This window comes from Pinus tabuliformis, chromosome 9 (assembly GCF_031772625.1).
Source record: "Pinus tabuliformis cultivar Carrire ecotype Pingquan chromosome 9, CPIR1, whole genome shotgun sequence".
NCBI lineage: Eukaryota > Viridiplantae > Streptophyta > Pinopsida > Pinales > Pinaceae > Pinus > Pinus tabuliformis.
In genome coordinates, this window is record NC_142307.1 from 178974566 (window position 1) to 178995717 (window position 21152).

A 21152-nucleotide genomic window follows, 5' to 3' on the forward strand; every position below is an offset into this window, starting at 1 on the left:
ATTAAATTTTAATGTAAAATAACTAAAATAAATAAAAGTAACTTTTTAAGGCAAAAGATTTCTTTTGTCTTAAAAAAGTTGTCTTAAAAGTGTCCTTCCTGTAGTAGTGTTAAATGGGCATACATGGTGACTATGATACTTCATAAAATATATATCATCTTGTACATTTAATGAGTACAACTCTGTGGATGAAATTAAAAGTCCATAGACCAGGACAATATACATTTTATATTTTCAAAGTTACTTTCAGTTTGCACTAACTCAAATCAAATTGTTTTCAACATTGATACAACTATATTTCATAATTGTTTGAATGTTATTGCATGTTTTGTGTTCATTACACTATATTGAGATTAATGTGATTCATGGTGTGAGTCACTAAGAACTAGATCCTCCATATATGTTACTCGAGTAATTATGTGATATTGCTTTGACTTAAAAATTACATGTAAAGGTTTTCATAATTGTTAGAAGTTTCCAACTATTTCCCTATATTATTGGGATAATAGCTAAAATTGGTTCCTTTAGTTTGGTTTTTTTCCTAATATAAGTTTTTGGAAAACACATATAAAATGAAATTTTTTTGTTTTATGTAAAAAGTTTCTTATGTAACTGCTTTAAAAGTTGTGGACGGATTTAGAAAAAAATATGACATGTTGCTATAGAGGCAAGAAGAAAACATAAAAATGAATGGAGCGTGGGTTGAATGGTTGGATAATGTATGTTCATGAGTTGGTTGTGTAAATATCCCTTGAATGATGAGAATATTGATTATTATTTCCCTGTGGATGTTTCCCTCACAAGGAGGGTTTTACCATGTAAAATGTTGTGTCAATCTATGTGTTTGAGTATTCTTCTATCGTATTTCTTTGCTGTTATTTTTTGCAATTTCAATTTATTTGTAGGTTATGCTTTCACTGCTGAACTCAATAAGTGGTATCGTATCTTTTGGGAAATGTTTGTGTTAATGGAAAAGATGTAGAGTGCGATGTTTGAAATTGAAAATTTGAATGGGAGTAATAGCTTTGAGCTATGAAAGGTTAAGATGCGAGATATGCTCGTGTAGCAAGGAGTGGAAAAGGCGTTGCTGGGCAGGGCACAAAAACTTGTGGACATGGATGATGAAGACTGGGAGGATATGGATGAAAGAGCCCTCAGTGCTATTCGTCTGTGGTTTGCAGATGATGTGTTGTTTAACATCGTTGGAGAGAAAACAACTACATGCTTATGGAGCAAGTTATAAAGCCTTTATATGACGAGTTCCTTGACAAATGAAATCTAATTGAAGCAAAAATTATACATTTTGCGAATGAAGGAAGGTACAAAGATCTCTAATCATTTGAATTCTTCAAATACTCTTTTATGTTAGTTTTGTAGCCTAGATATAAATATCGAAGGCGAAGACAAAGAAAATAAACTATTGTGTTCTCTCTTTGAGTATTAGGATCATTCTTTAACCTCTATGAGTTTTAATTCTACTAATACCATTGACTTTGATGCTATTGTGGGAGATTTATTGTCTAAGGAAACTTAACAAAAATCTAGCCTTGAAACCTCAACAACATAAGCAATGGTAGCAATAGGTCGATCAAAAGAAAAATATTAGATTTCAAGAGACATATCAAGATCGAAGTCAAGAGGCAAGAAGATGAAGTTGAAGTGTTGGTATTGTAACAGATCAGCACATATTAAGAAGGATTGTTGGAAAAGAAAGGAATAAGATGCTAAAAGGACTCTATAAAGGAAGATAATTCAATTGAAACAAGTGCTTGTATTTTTGATGAGGTATTGTCCACTTCTACCATTTCTCAACATCATCATAATTGGTTTCTATATTCTGGTGCTTTGCATCATATGTGTCTTCATAGGAATTGGTTCTCTTCATACCAGTCTATTGATGACGATGTGATTTTCATGGGTAATGATGTTACATGAAAAACTCTTGGGATTGTTAGTATTAGGATTAAAATGTATGATGGTATTTTTAGAATGTTAACAGAGGTGAGGCATGTTCCTGAGCTTAGAAGGAACTTAATATTTTTGGGAGTGTTAGGTTCTACTTGTTATAAATGTACAATTCAAGGTGGAGTTATGAAGGTGACGAAAGGAACCTTGGTAGTCATGAAGGATAAATCGTTTGGGAACCTTTATAGGCTCGAAGGAAGGACATAAATAGAATGTGCAATAGTAGCATCTGAAGGTGCAAGTGACCCTACTTTTTTATGGCGTTAACACTTGGGTCATATGAGCAAGAAAGGGTTGAAGGTATTGGTTGATTGTTAGTTACTTCCAAACTTGAAATCTCTGAATTCGAATTTATGTGAGCATTGTTTTTATGGAAAGAAATCTAGACATAAATTTAATACAGGAAAACATGTTAGTAAAGTTATCCTTGATTACATCCATTCAGATATTTGGGGACCATCTCCTAAAGTCTCTTTTGGAGGATTTTCATATTTTGTAACATTTATATATAATTACTCTTGGAAAGTGTGGATCTATTTACTGAAACAAGAAAGCTGATGTATTTAATGCTTTTGAGCAGTATAGAGCTTTGGTTGAAAATAGAACTAGCAGGTCAATTAAATGTTTGAGAATTGGCAATGGAAGAGAGTTTACTTCAAAGGAATTCAAAAATTATTTCAATGAAGCTGGGATCAAAATACATAAAACCACAGTTTATACTCCTCAACAAAATGGTTTTTTTGAATGCATGAATATGACTCTTCTAGAGAGAGCAAGGAGTATGCTGAGTAACTCCAAGTTGTTGTAGGAATTGTGGGCAAATGCAATTCTTACTGCATTTTATCTAGTAAATCAATCACCACCAACTGCAATTAACTATAATATTTGAGAAGAGGTATGGATGTGTCAACCTTTTGATTATTCAAATCTTAAATTTTTTGTTGTGATTCCTATGCTCTTATTTAAAAGAATTAGCATTCTAAGTTAGATCCAAATTCAAAAATACTAATCTTTGTTGGATGTGGTGATGGAGTTAAGGGATATAGATTGTGGGATCCTACTACCAACAAAATCATCATTAAAAAAGATGTGAAATTTGATGAATCATCATTCATGAAATCAGATGTAGATGGTGAAATGAAACAAGAAAAATTACAACAGATTCAATGAGTTAAATTGGAAACTCAATCATCTTCAAGGGAGGATTATCATGAAGATGTGAATAAAAAATCCTACATAAGCAGATGTGGATACATAAATTTCTGGGGAAAATGAGGAAATACCACAACACATTTTACGAAGGTCTACACGGATCATATCTTTTCCTAAAAGGTATGATGATTTTGCTACATTTGTTGCTTTAATTGCTAATGATGGAGAATCTAGTTGTTATCAATAAGCAATGGAAGTGTCTGATAGTGATAAATGGAAGGTAGCAATGAAAGAGGAAATGGATGCCTTACAAAGAAATAAAACATGGGATATGGTGGAACTTCCTAAGGACAAGAAAGTTGTCGGTTGCAAGTGGGTTTACAAATTGAAGAAAGGAGTTGATGATATTGTTCAGAAGTACAAAGCAAGACTGGTTACAAAAGGATATTCTCAAAAGGAAGGTATTGATTTCCATGGGATTTTTTCATGAGTTTTTAATCTTGTTCAATTAGAGTTGTGTTAGCATTAGTTGCATTAATTGATCTCGAGTTAGAGCAACTAGATGTTATAACAACATTCATACATGGAGATTTGGATGAGGATATATATATGGAACAACCAGAAGGGTTTGTTCAAAATCACAACAAGAGGCTTGTTTTCAAACTCAAGACATCACTGTATGTACTAAAGTAGTCTCCCAGGCAATGGAACAAGAAGTTTGATTCCTTCATTATGAGCTACAATTTTACTAGAAGTGAGTATGATCATTTTGTTAACTTTCAAAAGTTGGAAAATGGCATATTCGTTATTTTGGTGTTACATGTTGATGATATGCTTGTAGTAAGAAAAAACATGGTTGAGATCAATTGGTTAAAGACTTAGTTGGCTAGCACTTTCAAAATGAAGGATCTTGGAGTAGAAAAACAAATCTTGGGCACGGAGATACACAAAGATAGGGAAAATGGTAAGTTATTCTTATCGCAAGAGAAGTATTTGGAGAAAATATTTCTGAGATTTGTTGTGAATAATTTGCAACTTGTTCAAATCCCTTTAGCTTCCCATTTCAAGCTTTCTTCAAGTTTGTGTCCTAGTAATGATGAAGAAAAAGAGTATATGTCTCGTGTACCATATGCTAATGTAGTAGGACAGTTAATGTATGTGATGGTTAGTAGAAGGTTAGATATTTCACATGCAATTGATGTTGTGAGTAGATACATGGCAAATCCAGATAAAGAGCATTGGGTAGCAGTGAAATGGTTGATTTAGTATCTTATAGGCAGAAGTAATTATTGTATTACCTATAATGGTAGTAGTGATTATGTTTGTGGTTGTGTTGATTGATATTTTGCAAGTGACTTGGACAAGAGGAGATCCATTTCTAAATATGTTTGTACTCTTGCCGGTGGAGTTATAACTGGTGTTGTCAGTAGATACATGGAAAATCCAGGTAAAGAGCATTGAGCAGCAGTGAAATTAGTGCTTCGATATCTTAAAGGCACAAATAATTACTGTATTACCTATCACGGTAGTAGTGATTATCTCTATGTTTATGTTGATTCATATTTTGTAGGTGACTTGGACAAGAGGAGATCCACTTCTGGATATGTTTTTACTCTTGCAGGTGGAGTTATTAGTTGGATGTCAAAGCTTTAGAACATAGTCACTTTATCCACTAGTAAGGAAGAATACATTGTTGTCTTACATGCTTGCAAAGAGGCAATTTGGTTAAAACATTTTCTGGTGAGTTTGGAAGAATGCAAGACAAGATGAAAGCATTTTGTGATAGTCAAATTGTTATTCATTTGACAAGGAATCTAGCTTATCATAGTAATGCAAAACATATACCTGTGAAATACCATTTTGTAAGATAGGTTATTGATGAAAGTGGCTCAGTGCTGGCTCGAAAAAGTCCATACAAAACAAAATTGTGAAGACATTTTCACAAAACTACTCTTGTCATAGAAGCTAAAATGGTGCATAGCTTCTCCTGGCTTGCAAGGAAGGTGATGAATATTTTGGACATGATATATCTGGTAAATTGTTGTTAAAGGCAAAGATTGTTAAAAGTTGCTAACTATTTCTCTATATTCTTGAGATAATAGCAAAATTAGGTTCCTTCCGTTTAGTTTGTTTTTCTTAATCTCAGTTTTTGGAAAAAACATATAAAAGAAACCTTTTTATTTTAGGTAAAAAAATTTACCCCTATAAACTTGTAAAAGCAATAAAAAAAACTTAAAAACAAATAAACAATGAATTGAATCATTAAATAATATATACATGTGAATTAGTTGTTGTAAATCTCCCTTAAATAATAAATTTAAGGATTATTATTACTCTATAAATATTTCCCAAAAAGATCTTTATGTTATATTAACAAATTATACTTTCGCTGCACAATAATTTATATTTTCAGTCAACAACCACTAATACGCTGCTCAACTCAACAATAATTTATATTTTCAGTCAATAACCACTGGTAGTAAATATTAACGTGCAATTGAAAATAGAAATCAGGGCCCATGGGAGAATATATGCGAACCTTTGCTTTGAATAAGTATACGTCACTATGTTTTATTTTAGTGATTTTTTCCCTTGAGATCACGAAACCGTAAACCTTAAATCAATAAAATCCTAAACCTTTTTACTTAATTCAATAAAATACGAAACTATTTGGCTGCTGAAAGGAACCATATATATTTTCTCACATCATCAGATGGTTTTATTATATTCTGATAACGATCACACGAAATTATTACAGTAATAGAAAAATGAGATCAAAGACAAATTTGAGGAAGAGATCCAACTCAGCACTCAGCTGCTCAACAGCGTCTACAGCTAGAGTAATATATCGATCTTCCTCATGGCGTTCCTCTCTAATCTCTATTCATCTGCAAGTAAAATACACACATGTGATAAGCTGTAGATGAAACAAATGACTGCAATGAAGTTAATCTATATCACACATCCAGAAATATATAATTATAATGCAAACAATAATCTACAGTAGCAGGAGTAAAGCATACAAACTTGTTTGGAATAATCAACCCTTGTAGACAGAAACATTTAACAGAAGGGCATGAAACCATATATCATGGAGAAATATGTAAGATCTATCAAATAATACTTATAAAGAACAGTAACTTACCCTATCAGTACGCAACGATGCTCCAGAATTGCTTTGCAGAATCTAATATGGTGGCGGAGGAGGCGACTTGTACGAGTAGTGATGTGCAGGTGGTGAGGGGTACACTGGTGGTTTAGGATGCGGAGGGGGAAATGTAGGTACTGCTTTGGGAGGAGTGGGACTTACTACGTAAGTTGGGGGAGGTGGAGATTTGTAGCCGTATGGTTTTTCTGGTGGAGATGGAGCAGCTTTCGGTGGTTTGGTCACTGGAGAAGGTTTATGGTGTTTATGGTGCTCGTGGTGTTCATGGTGCTCATGGTGTTCATGGTGGGGAGGAAGAGGAGTTGGCCATGATTTTGGTGGTGAAGGGGGAGGAAGGGGCTTCTCCACTGGTGGAGGCTTGGCATATGGAGCAGGAGTTGGTTTGGGAGGAGGTGGAGATTTGTACTTGTATGGTGGAGAAACTGGCACCGCCTTAGGAGGAGGTTTGCTATGTACCGGTGGTGGTTTCTCCACTACTGGGGGCTTGGGTGTGGGTGCAGGGGGCGGCTTATTATAGATTGGAGATGGAATGTGAGAGGGAGGGGGAGGAGATTTGTAAAGGTATGGCTTCGGCGGTGGGGATTTATAGTATGAAGCAGCTGATGGATCTGCAGCACAAATGCTACCAGCAATGAAAAGAAGCAATAACTTGGAGATGAAAGACATCCCTGCAAGACTACTCATCCTTTTTTCGGCAGTAGAGAGATCGAGAAGCCGCACTGGGTCGTATAATATTGTCACATATGATTGATATTTATAGCAGTCGAGAGAGGTTTAGGGGATGAGGATGTTCGATGAGAAGTTTCCGGATGGAACGTGGTATTTAATAATCTTGTAAAGCGGGTTTGCCTGTCACATCACATTCCTGCACATTGTGTTACTATTTAAATGAATTTAAAAGTAAAGTTGGTAAATGTCCAGAAACCTTTCCTGGAGGTCTGAAAGTCGTGTGCAAGTGGTTACCTGCTTCACGTGCCTTTATTTTCAGTCATAGACCCTTTCAGAGTTTTCCACTTTATTTTTTCGCGTTTCCATCTGGACGCATTACCAGACTATATATTTTTCCTTTTGCAATTCATTCGCTATTCGGATGATCTTGTAGGTAGGCAATTGCATGTGCAGCGATCAGCGCTTCCGAAGCTTTTAAAAATAAAATAAATAGTTTTTTATAATAATTTAAGAATTTCCAGCCTTATCTAAGTCAAAAAGGCTATCTACACATCTACATCTTACAAATAGACAGCTGGACATTAAAATCACCGTGACAGCCACAGACATCTAACAACGAATCTGAAAATATGAAGTTCAGTGTGGAAAACGAAGAGGAAAATTGCCTTTGCCCAAGTTGACATATTCGCCGAGAAGGACAAAGATGATTTTTTAACATACCTTGTACATAGGAAGAAATAAAAATTTCCAATAAGAGTTCAACATTTGGAGTATCACTTGTAAATGCCGGCTATAATTTTATCCGGAATATAAGAGTAGGATTTTGAAAAAATTATGTAAAAAGTTCAAAAAAAAATTGGTTAGAGTTGTTAAGATTTAAAATTTTAAATGTTTTAGGACTTTTAATAAAATTGTTAAGTTTTAAAATTGTGAGTGTTTCAGGATTTTTGATTGTATTCAATTAATTTAGACCATTAAAAAAATAATACAATTTTTTTTTGAAATTAGACAACCACACCATCCGTAGACAACGCGATTATAAATATAGATACGCAGATTTTTGAAATTATCAAAGATGTTGAGATTAAAATGTAGATATAATATCAAAGACTACATATGTTTAAAGTGAGATATATTGATAATATAAAAGACAACATATGATGGATCTTATTTGGGATTCGAAAAGTTGGTGTAAAAATTCCATTACTGTGGGTTCTCCGGTCAAAAATTCAGACAACATATGATTAAAGCTTTATGACCAAGATCGCAATTGTGGAATATAACTACATATATTTAAAATTTTAATTTTATGACCAAGATCGCAAATATCGTAAAGAGGAGGAACATAAATGTTTTATGTAATTTAAAAAGAATGTTTTATCTAATTTAATCAGAATTAGACTAAATGATTATGATATAAATATAGATCATTAGAAAAGGTAAGAAATTTATACTTTGTCAATATTTTTGGAATAATTATTAAAAAAACACATTTTTGGAAGTGATATAAATAATTATGATTATGGTTTAATTTAAAAAAAAAAAAAAATTAAGTAAAAATAAGATGATATCGATTTAGAATTTAAAAAATAGGAAACCAAATTGTTTATACTACTATTTAAAATTCAAAAAATATGAACACCAAGTTGTCTATTTATATATCTGGATAAGTTTTATAAACTTCTTTGGATTGTAAATTTATTTTATGGTGTGAAAAATGTTTAAACAATTAAGTATTTATGAGAAATTTTAAGTTTTTATAGTCTATACTTGATTTAAAATAAGTAGTAATTTTGTAAAGTTTTGTAATTTTTTAATGTTATAGTCTAATAAACTTTATATTTTTCATAATTTTAATTTTTCCATTTGATATTCTTCATTTATAATTTTATTTGGAGATTGCATTATATTTAGTTCACACCAACTTTTAAAGTGATCTCTCCTTCCCACTATCTTGAGTTTATTTTCTGGTCATTTCAAACTAAACAATCTAAAGGATTCAAAATTGTCTAATGATAAGAAAACTCTTTAACTTTCAGCATTAAATCCAATCGAAACAGTTACTTAGTTTAATTTCAAATATATAAATGTATATTTGAAATTCTTATTATTTGTATTATATTTAGTTAAACAAAATTCTTTAAAAAAAAAATCTATCATTAATGATTTTAATAATTAAATAAATACCTAATTTTTTAATAAAACTTAAATTAAAATTATTTATTAATTAATTAAATTTTATAAATAAATTATCCAATATTTTAAATTTTCCAAATAAATATAGTTTGATTAAACAATTACTTAATTTAATTTCAAATATAAATATATATGTAAAATTTTATTATTTTTAATTAAATCAAATTATTGAAAAATAAAAAATAAAAAATAAAATCATAATTAATATTTTCACTAATTAAATAAATACTTAATTTTCTAATAAAATTTAAATTTATTTAAATTAAATTTATTTACTAATTATCTAAATTTTAAATTTATTTATTTATTAATTTTATAGATTATTTGTACAATAATTTTTATTTTGATTAAAATAATTTTTATGTTTTTTAATTAAAAAATAATAATATTTCATAAGGCTATCCAATACCAACACTTTGAAGTTATTTTTTACAATACCATGTTGTTACACATTGAATATCTATAGTTTTCTCATAAATAAAAGTTTGAAGGAGAATTATTAATCTGTCTTCTAAGTTAAAACAACATTCTCCGATATGGGCAGTCATCTCAGCACATGCGACACCGTGATAATGTTATCTTATGGTTGTCACGATAATGTTGACGCTAAAAGTTTTGCGTAACCTTTTAAAATGGCATGCACTGCGTTTTGATTAGTACCTTTTAAAATGGCATGCACTGCGTTTTGATTAGTGGACATAAAGTGAAATTATTATTATTTTACTGGCTATTGTATTCCAAGTCGCTCCAGTCTAACCAGTTAGACATGTTGGTTGCTTGGTTTGAATTTGACAGCATAATGCAGAATTTATAGTTTTTAAATTGTATAGAAATAGTCAGTGTTATGGGATATTTTGTCATTGTATAGACTGTTCTAGTTTTTTTATTAAATTTCTCACAAAAGTGATGGTATTTATATGCTATAGAAATAGACATTGCTATGAGACATTTTGATGGTATAGGATTTCTCACTAAACTTATGGTTTTTAAATGCTATAGAAACATACATTGCTATGAGACATTTTGATGGTATAGAGTGTTTTAATGGCTTATTGGTTTTTAAATTCTATAGAAAATAAATATTGTTATGGGACATTTTGATTGTATACACATTTTACTTTCCCACTGGATTTCTCATAAAAGTTATTAGAAAATTTATTTAGAAAAGTTAAATAAATTTTTTATTTTTTTTTATAAATGCACTTGTTTGAATTATATAATTTACAATTTAAATATTTCATAAATTTATTTTTCAAAAGAAATATTTTATTAAAAAAATAAAAAAAAATATATATCACATAAAAAACCAAAAACCTTTTATGAAACTTCTCCTAAATTTTTAATCTATAAAATAAAACTATTATTAAAAAATTAATTTTTAATAATTTAAAATTAATCATTTAAGTTATCATCTTATTCTTTCATCCTAGGAGGAGCACCATTTGAAGTGACTCATTTATTTGGTAATTTTAATTAAAATTATATTATAATTTTTATAATGTAATTTTTCATAAACTTTTAATTTATAAAATAAAATTATCATTAAAAAAATTTGATTTTTTGATAATTTAAAATTAAAGTCATTTAAATTATTGCTTTATTCTTTCATCTCAATTATTGGGATAAACAACATTTGAAGTGATTAGTTTATTTATTTGGTAATTTTAATTAAAATTATGTTATAAATGTGATTTCATTATTTAAAATAACTTTGTTAATAAAATTTGACTTAAAGTTTTGATTTATTTTGAAAAATAATAATAGTAGTTATGACGAAAATAATGGTTACTATTAAAAAAATATATTTTAGTAAAAAGGAAAAAGGAAAACAAGGAAAACTATATCTTACTGAAAATGAAAAGGGAAAATGTAATTGCCCCATATAGAGGGTTGGAATTTGGATTTCTCTTTACCTACCAATATTTTTTGACATTTTGGGTCTTTATGTTTTCTGTCAGAAAAACATTTTGGGTCTTTATGTTTTCTATCAGAAAAACATTATGTTTAAAATTTTTGTCTTCAAAAATGATGTTCTCTTAACAAATTAACCCTTCACCAATAATGACTTGATTAAAAAATTAGCCTTCAATAACATAATTATGTTAAAATATTTCACATATTTATGAGAAGCAAAAAAAAAAATTTCACATATTTTGTATGATTATTATTTTAATTTTAATTTTATTACTATTTTATTTTATTTTAATTTGTTCTTCATTAATTAGATACAAATTTTTTATTATTATTTCTTTTAGTCATTATTAAAATCTTTCTTAATGTAATGTTTAATGTTCTTCCAATTTTTATCAATTTTAATTTGAACTTTATTATTTTTAAATATTTTAACCACCCAGGTAGAATGGTTAAAATAATAAAGTTGAAAATGTCCTATGATTGGAAAATTTCCCTATGATTTTTGAATGGATAGGTTAAGGTATCACCATAGTGAATGGAACTATTAGTCATGAGAAGGAGAAGTTTGTTTTCCAATTCTAGTGAATAATGAAATATTTTATTCTTGGAAGAAAAGAGTAACCATTAAGTAGTTGTTTAATTCTTATCATTATTTTAATACATATGCAATTGAGATCAAATTTGTGGATGGTTAAGATTAATTGAATATTGAGGCATCAATTATTGTAATAAATTCTACTATAAAAAGTACAAGGATGCAAAAATTAATTCTCTTTCCCCTCAACAAATAGATTACTAAGCCATAGTTTGAATTAATGATTACCTCTTGTAAAGCCGCGTCTACTTTATTTTCATTATTATAGAATTTGAAACAATAGGTTACAACTATTTTGTATGACTTCTCTAAAAAATTATGGTAATTATAAAACTGGTCAATCATTTTATGGTATACTTCCAAACCTAATTAGTATTTTCAACTATATAGTATTTCCTAAAGGTAAAAATAAAATAGCTTAAAAAGTGTGAACACTAATCTCCAATCCAAGTTCCAGCCAATGTATATTTCAATATGTTGTGAACCTTCAATTCTATTGGAACCCAAGTTTAAAACCACCCAACACCCAAATGAATTTTCTCATTCTGGAATTGAATTATTTACATTATTTGTGTCACAAGTTCCTGTCTCAAAATAGAGAAAATATGCTAATGAGAAAAAGTTACTTCAACTGACTTTTTAAAAAGCAACTAAAAAACTACATATACATTACACTATGGTTCAAAATAGTACAAGGCATAGATTTATTATTACATCAGAAAAAAAATCAAACTACACATAATATCTCTGATAATAAAAATTAGAAGTTCCATTTAGTTCAAACTACACATAATATCTCTGGTAATAAAAATTAGAAGTTCCATTCAACTAAATTATCAATTGGGCAATACATTTGACTAGTCGTTGAATTTCTATACGTGACCTTCCTAAACTACAAACTTTCCTTACAATAAGAGGGACCTGTGAGTATTTGGCAACACAGTAACCTTAGGATAAACTTATGGGGTCTGTAGCCAGTCGTTGAATTTCTATACGTGACCTTCCTAAACTACAAACTTTCCTTACAATAAGAGGGACCTGTGAGGGACCTGTGAGTATTTGGCAACACAGTAACCTTAGGATAAACTTTGGGGTCTGTAGCCATTTTTATATATCTTCTGTCGGACAACTTTAGATACATGTTAGCCTCTTTTTAGTGATGTCCCAGGAGACGATACATGTTAGCCTCTTTTTAGTGATGTCCCAGGAGACGAGAGAAAATTACTCGATGCTTAGAGAAGGATTAAAGTAAATATTATTTTTCTAGGTTGATAGCGCCCATGCATTTAATTAAGTCACACCTAAGTTATGTTTTAATTAACTCACAATTACGTTATGTTTTGCGTCAGAGTTTATCAATCTTGTTTTCCATGAAAATTTATCAATCTTTTGAAATGGATTGGTCAATGATGACCTAATTAGAACTTCCAATTTCGACTTAAACCTTAAAAGACTCAAGAGTCAACAATACTATGTGTAAAAAAATACCTATATAGGTTGTACTTGTATGACAACAATGAACAAGTCTTACAGATGCCCAGTGCTGATTGGCCTAGCGCGACCCCCGGTTCAGTGAGAAACTTAAGCATTTATGCCAACGCCAATTAAATGCCAAGATGCCCAATACCAACTTAATCTAGTGAAACTAAATAGACTTTAGTGATTTTTTCGAAAAATAGTTTAAAAATACTTTTTCAACCATTTCAAATACCTTGACAAAAACCGTTATCTAAAATTTCTAGGCCTCAAAAACTGCCAAAATACCTTATAACAAGTACTATGCTCATCAAATTCCATCCTTGCGGGCCATATCAAATTGCATGACTGTCGATCTCCGGACTGAAATGACGCTACTTGATATAAGCGGGGCAGTCGGTGTACTAGGCGCCAAATGCACATCAAAGTCTACACGTTGACGATTCTGCACATACGCGTTTTCGTACATGCGGCCTCATCGTTATCGGGAGTCGTTTGAGCTATTTCCTTGGTATTCCATTGAAAAATGGATAGAAAGAGCTCTGCATGTGAAATTCAAATATAAAGATATATTTATAATTTGTATTGATTTTTTTAAATATAAGTTTTAATTAATATTTTAGTAATTAAATAAAATTTATATTAATCAAAAGTAAAATTATTGACTACTTTTTTAATTTTACAAATTAATTAGTAAAAAATAATATTTTATAAATCTACATAGCACCGACTTATTATAAACTTTAAAAAGTATTTCTCTTATTAAACTCGTTACACATTGAATATATTTAATTTTTTAGTGAATGAAAATCTAGGAGAATTATTAATGTACTTCATTCTCCGATATGGGCAGTCGTATTTGTCACCACATGGGAGACCATGATAATGTTATTGATTGTCCGGATAATGCTGAGACCACTGACACTAGAAAGTTTGGAAAACTATTTCCAATGGCATAGCCTCATTGATGATTGGTTACATGTGTAGGAGATAGCCACCTCGCGTTTAGTATAATAAAAAAAACGGCGTAGTACCCACCTCAGGTGTTATAAACTTTATCTCCTGTGCATGTGGCCGCATTAATGAGGCTAAATTGTATAGAAATAGGAGTTGCCATTTTGAAAATGCATGACTTTTTAAAAATGGCATGTACTAAGTTATTGCGATTGACACAAGGGGAGATTATTATTATTTGTTGGGTATTGTATTTCCAAGTCGGTCACGTCTAACCAGTTGACATTTTGTTTATGGGTTTGAATGTGGCGCATAACTTGAGCTTTTCTTAAATTGTATAGAATCGTCAGTGTCATGGATAGGATTTCTAACAAAAGCTATTAGAAAATTTATCCACAAAAGTTAAGATTAGATTATTATTTTCCATTATGTTTATGGTATCAAGTGTTAAGTTATATAATTTATAAAATATAAGTACCTTATAAATTTATTTTTCAATAAACATAATCTATTCAAAAAATAATCTATTTACATATTCCAAAAAGATCGAAAAACCTAAATCAGTACATCTTGATATAACTTCTCCTCAACTTATAAAATAAAATTACCATTAAAAAATTCACTTTTAATAATTTAGAATTAAAATCATTAATCTTATTACCTTATTCATTCATCCCAATGATCGGGACATCAGCATTTAAAGTCTCAGTTATTTGGTATTTTTAATTAGAATTATGTTATAATATTGAGTTTGAGAATCAAAATTCATTATTTAGTATTTTTAATTAAAAATTATGTTATAAGATTGAGTTTCATTCTTTAAAAGAATCAGAATTAACATTTGATAATTTCGAAAAAACATAATAACATTTATGATCAAAATAATTGTTACTATTCAAAAAAAAATTATTAAAATAAAAAATCCCTATCAAATTGTATTATCGTCAGTCTCATGATTAAAATCAAACTATTTAATATAAGCGAAACAATAAGATAGGAAAACAAATCTATCACCATCTCCCATATCTAAGTGAAACAATGAGTACATGTTAGACTAAACAAAGCGTCGCTGAATTAAATATAAACATACACAGCACATACAAAAACCTCACAAAACCATAACACAGAGATTTAACGTGGTTTACCCAACCAATCTGGGCTACGTCCACCAGAACAGAGGCATCGGCAATCTTATTATTCAAAGGAGATTAAAACAATTCTAATTCTTCACACATGCTCTCATCTCTCCCTATTTTCTCTACTTTCTCTACACACACTTACAATCCTCTACAGGATTACATTTCTATATAGCTGGAGCATAAAATTGAATCATAAATTCCCTCACAACAAATATAGGATGCATTAACTCCTCCACAAAAAAAACTGGAGCTAATATAGCAACTAATCATATTGTTGTCACATACATGAGTTTTTCCCAAATTTAATAAAACAGAAAATCTCAACAATCTCCACCTTGACAACAATTAGCCTGATTCCTTGTTTAGTTATTATTTTTATCTTTTCTTCAAGCCAAGAGAAGCCAGACACCAACGTATCTTCTCTAACAAAACTGGTTTCATGAACATGTCTGCACAGTTTTCCTTTGTATGCACATTTTCAAGAGAAACACCCCTTTCAGTGATAACCTGTCTTACAAAATGGTACTTGATAGGTATATGCTTTGATTTACTATGATAGGCTGGATTCTTAGCCAAATGAATTGCACTTTGACTATCACAAAATAGCTTGATGTTGTCCTGTAACCTACCAAACTCACCAATCAAACCTTTCAACCAGACTACTTCTTTGCAAGCATGTGAAGCAGCTATGTATTCTGCTTCAATAGTGGATAAAGCAACAATATTCTGTAGCTTTGACATCCAGCTAATAGCTCCACCTGCAAGAGTAAAGACATATCCTGAAGTTGACCTTCTCTTATCCAAATCACCTGCAAAATCGGAATCAACATATCCGCAAACAAATTCACTACTTCTCTTATAAGTGATACAATAATCACTTGTGCCTCTCAAACACCGAAGCACCCATTTCACTGCTGACCAGTGTTCTTTTCCTAGATTTGCCATATACCTGCTGACAACCCCAACCGCATGTGAAATATCTGGTCGAGTACAAACCATCGCATACATTAAACAACCTACTACATTGGCATATGGAATTCGAGACATATATTCCTTTTCTTCATTTGTACTAGGACATAAACTTGAAGAAAGCTTAAAATGGGAAGCTAAAGGGACTGAAACAGGCTTCACATTGTTCATACCAAACCTCAAGAGTATTTTCTCAATATACTTCTGTTGTCATAGCCACAGCTTACCATTGCTCCTGTTTCTGAAAATCTCCATGCCCAAAATTTGTCTTGCTGCTCCTAGATCTTTCATATCAAATGTCCTAGCCATCTCAGCCTTTAACCTGTTGATCTCTGTTATGCTTTTGCTTGCTAAAAGCATATCGTCAATGTTACACATCAATTTGTCACCGTTTGTCACCGTCCCTGTTATCCCTCACCCGCACACTGGAGGACTCATTCCGGGACCTGTGAGAAGTGACATGACCTGAAACCACTTGCATCATATTCCTCTAAGTATGAGCTTCATATGCCCTGAAGACATCTCTTGCAAAATATTCATGAAAACAACTCTTTTTGCATTAGCACGGGTCCACAGTTCACTGCCCACGCCAATGAGGGAAATCCTGTAAAAAGGGCACGCCATTGGCGCTCTATCTCAGATTCGCACTCGTGCCAACCCGAATTGAATAAAGTTTTTAACCAACAAGCTCCCGAAGGTTCTCTTCAACCCATTCATCAACTAAATCTATGTTGAGCTAGGATGGTTTGGCTTCGAATCTCCATAGAAGGGAAAGTGGTTTGCCACCTTTCATGGAAGTTTCCAAGTGATAAAGCCAATCCCATGAATAATGTGGTTGATCCTATCTCTTTCCTCTCTATCTATAAAAGCTTGCCTCTATGCCTTGAGCAAGCTATTTACAGTAGTTCTAGTCAGTAATTCCAGCATAGTGATAGAGAGTTTAAAGCTGCAAGAGCCTTCTTTGCACTCATAAGGCCAAATCTAAGTAAGGAGATTCTTGTCACCCAAAGAGAGAGAGGCTTGTTCCCATCCCAACAAGCTTTGCAAGACTTGTGTAGCTGACTACCCAGCCAAAGGAGGATTTGACGTCAGAACAATGGTTGTATTCTTCTTTGTTATTTATTAATAATAGATGACTATCATTATGGTTCCACTCTCATTGTCTTATGTTTGATGTTGAGTTATATCTTTTCTGACTGATATATAATTGCATCTACTAGATTTTATGCTTGTATTCGTGTTGTTCTTTGCATGTGCAGGTGTCCAATCACGGAGATCATGGGGATCGTGACCGGCCGAGGCAAAGGAACGAGGGCGACATCTCTTCTACGAACACTAGCGTTGGAATCCAAGTAGGTTCTCACCATCCACTTTTTATTTGCAATTAGGAACTTGCGTGATAGCATTGTATGATTGTTGCTAGACTCGATCTGGGCTAGTAGGGATCGTCTCTATCCGCAGAGAGGATTTACCTCCACAACAATTTGGCGACTCCACTGGGGAGTCTTGTCTCTTTGGTTTCTCGTTTGATTGCTTAGATAGATTTTTGGGTTGGATTTCTTGCTGTTCCTTGCTTCCTGGTTTGCCTAGATACTGTTTTCAAGCCCTGGATTACTTGTTTTTGTTTTTGACTTAGCAAACTCGATTAGCGCGCTTTTTAGCCTAACAGTCACGCCAATTGGCACAAGTTGCTCAAAGACAACCCGCGCCAATCCCATAAAAGCGCGAGTTGCAGCCTGACAGTCGCGCCAGGCCTATCAACTTTTCTAGTTTACTTGTTTTCAAGCCCTCTGAGCTTGGAGTTGTATCTTGCCACGTCTTTTTCAATTACTGGAGTGTGTTTGATCCCTGTTTGACTGGTTTTAGACCTCCATCCTTCGGATGTTTTCCTCTTTCTATCGATTTCACATTTTAGCCCTAGGGCATCTAGTGGCTTTGTGCGTCGAGCCTTCCGTAGGAGTCTTGGGTTTTTGATCGTCCAGTCGACTTTGCGATTGCCTTTTTGCGCTTGATCAGTAGTTGTCAAAGCCTTTTATTGGTACTCAAGTGATTTGCTCCTTTTCCGCTTGGATGTCGCTTGACTTCGTTCGGGCTTAGATTACATAGCTCGTAGAGGTCTTTGTGTTTTCTTCTTGGTTTGAAGGACTGTTTTGGTGTTTTGGGGATTCGATTGTGTTCTCATTGAGTGAAATTTGTCTTTTTACTCGGTGTTACTATCTCTCAAAATTTGTTTAGTGCACTTTGCCATTGAAAAGAAAACGAACAATCTCTTTTTTGTTGAATTAGTTAATTGAAATTAGAAGCTTTTCATTGATTAGTGATTTAAAACAAAAAAAAAAGTTTTGTTTATTTGTCATTTAGCTGCATTAGAATGGTTCTTGGTTGTTTGTGGTCATTTTGTTTGAAAAATTCTCAACTCTCTCGTAGTTAGTATTCATCGAACGAAATGATATTCTTGGCATATAGTTTGCATTTAGGGAATTGTGAGAGATTGCATACGGTAGGACCCGGAATTGAAACTTAACTAAAGATCAACCATAAAATGAACTGAATGAACTTAAAAACACATTGGAACATAACGCTCACTGATTAGAGTTCTAGGCTAGAGACGTGCTCTGGCGTCGTTAAACCTAGTCACTGTTGTTTCACACTATGGTTGGGTGATTCCTCCTTTTGTGACTCGATAGTGGTCTAGCACGGACTTGAGCTCCGACGTACCATCGCGTATATAGGGGAGATCCACTAGGTTATCATCCTTTATCCACAGGAAGCCGTGTCTGCCGCCTTACAAGCCGTAACGCACCGAACACAGCATTCAGGAAGATTGACTGTCGTACGGGAAGTCCTTGGTTTTCATATGACTGCCAAGGTGTATATGCAGTTTTACGGATCTGTTTGGTAAACCCTTTGCCTAGTCTCTCCAGAGTAGTCACTTTTGGTCCTTTTCGAACTCCTTAAAAGAAAAGGCTCACTTGAGCAGTTTGTCACTTCGGGCTCACAAAACATTCGAAGGCGACTAGAGTCACCTTTTTGTCCTTTTCTCGACTCTTAAAACATGAAAAGGTCAAGTTGTGTCTTTGCGTCTTAAAATTTATTTGGCCATGATTAACATTACCTGGTTAGATCTTGTGTGCGTTAGTTTGAGTAGGGTCCTTTATCGTTAAATTCCCTTAGGTCCTGTTTGAATTTTATCATCCTGGCTGAACCATCGACTCCCATTCCAAGTGATCAAGGGTCTTCGTCTTCCGTTGCTCCTGAGGTACCAGTTGTGAGTGATACTCTTCCTGTTATCCCGAGTATCCAACTGATCAACTCTCGTGCCCTGGGCGACGAGGATTACGAAATCGATTGGAACCCCATCTGGGAGCCTGACAAGGACGATATTCCTGTTACCCCCCCTGGTGTTTCGTCTCCAATGTCTACCTCTCACATGGATGAGACATCTCCTAGAGTAAGCGAGACACCTGTGTTGTCGAATATCGACACTCCCATCCCAAGCATCCACTATGAACTGTAATAGCTCCGGTTGAGCTAGCAGATAAGAGGTGAGGAAGAACTTCTTGAGACCACAGTCTCTCAAAGCATCCATACATCCCTCATCCGCTATGGCCAAGGCATCTACGGCATCATGCTCCCGTTCTTTCCATTCCACCACCATTTTTGCTTGTTTCTTGCACCCACAAGGATGAATAAATCATTATTGGAACACTGGTAAGCTTGCAAACTAGACAAATTTCAAAAATGATGAGAAAATCCAAGCAAAAAATTAGGTCGCGCGATTTGCGCGACACCTTTGGTCAAATCACCCCATTGGCGCGGACCAGTGCCAGATACCCACGCCAATGGGGCGCAACCCTAAATTTTAAAATCCTCCTTGTAGAGGCTCAATTAGGGAACAAAATGCATAAAAAGAGTATGAAAATGGAGCTAAGGGAAGTGTCTCTTACCTGGAACTAGCAGAATCTCAAATGGTTGCACGAATTGGCGGTAATCGTTGCTCGAAGTTCGCTCCCCAAATGGACCACCACTACTATGCAAGAGGTAAAAGGTAAAAGTAATTCTATTTTTTACATTTTCACCATATTTATAGACTTTTTGACTTGTAATTAGGTTTAAAAAGTTGTTTTTTTAAATATTTTAATATATTTTTGGTCGAAAATGGATTTTACGCTTGCTTCTGGTGCTATGACAGGTCCTTTTTGCAACTTCGATGGTGAAACGAGTTGTATTTTATACTTTTTCGGACTCGGTAAATACACGAAAAACTCACTGTGGAGTCATCTTTCAGCTCTTTTCTAACTCGCTAAAAATGAAAAGATCGCCGAGTTACCCCTCTTGACTCGTTAAACGTAAATAAGAGGCGGTCGTCTTTAAACCCTTTTTCCGACCATGTAAAAACGAAAATATCGTCGGACCCTTGTCGTTTCAGGTTCGTTAATGGTTACGAAACGACGTGACGTTGATCACTTTTTTACTTTTTTCAGGTCAATGTCACTATAAATGAAAAGTACTCCTCGATCGTAATGGTTGGGCAGTTCTTTCGAGCATTGTTTTATACTTTTTCGGGCTCGGGAGACACAACTTTACGAAAAAGGACCCCCCTGGAGTTTTCTTTTCTGCTGTCTTTTCAGACTCTCTAAACAGGAAAATACGCCGAGTTCTTCCTCTGTCAGACTCGTTAAAACTTAATGGCATCAGATTCCATCATAATGACACCTCACAAGCATATGCTATCCCCGTCAAGCTTGTTAAAAATAACTGGGGTACTCGCTAGAAATGGTGGGGAAATGGACCCATAATTATTGTCGTGTCGGCAGTATGTCGCTCTTGAACATGGCGCTAGTCTGCATTCGTGTCTGGGTGGGGACATCTCATCTTGCTTTACACTTGCTTCCGTGGGTTTGGGTTATCCTATTTGACCTCTCATCTGCTCATCGCCTTGTCACCATGACCTCTG

At 33.1% G+C, this 21152-nt stretch overlaps 1 protein-coding gene across 1 annotated transcript; it reads right to left on the reverse strand.

Annotated features, from left to right (window-relative positions):
* Positions 1-5811: 5811 nt before the first annotated feature.
* LOC149147692 (uncharacterized) lies at positions 5812-7021 on the reverse strand. Its single transcript, XM_089440968.1, has 2 exons — positions 6263-7021; positions 5812-6005 (listed from the first exon to the last, which is right to left on the reverse strand). The coding sequence occupies exon 1, from the start codon at positions 6965-6967 to the stop codon at positions 6305-6307; it is 663 nt and encodes a 220-aa protein (XP_089297094.1). The 5' UTR covers positions 6968-7021; the 3' UTR covers positions 5812-6005; positions 6263-6304.
* Between the last annotated feature and the right edge of the window lie 14131 nt (positions 7022-21152).

Excerpts from the sequence above, each read along its gene's own strand:
- LOC149147692 (XM_089440968.1), bottom strand. The coding sequence starts at position 6,967 with ATGAGTAGTCTTGCAGGGATGTCTTTCATCTCCAAGTTATTGCTTCTT.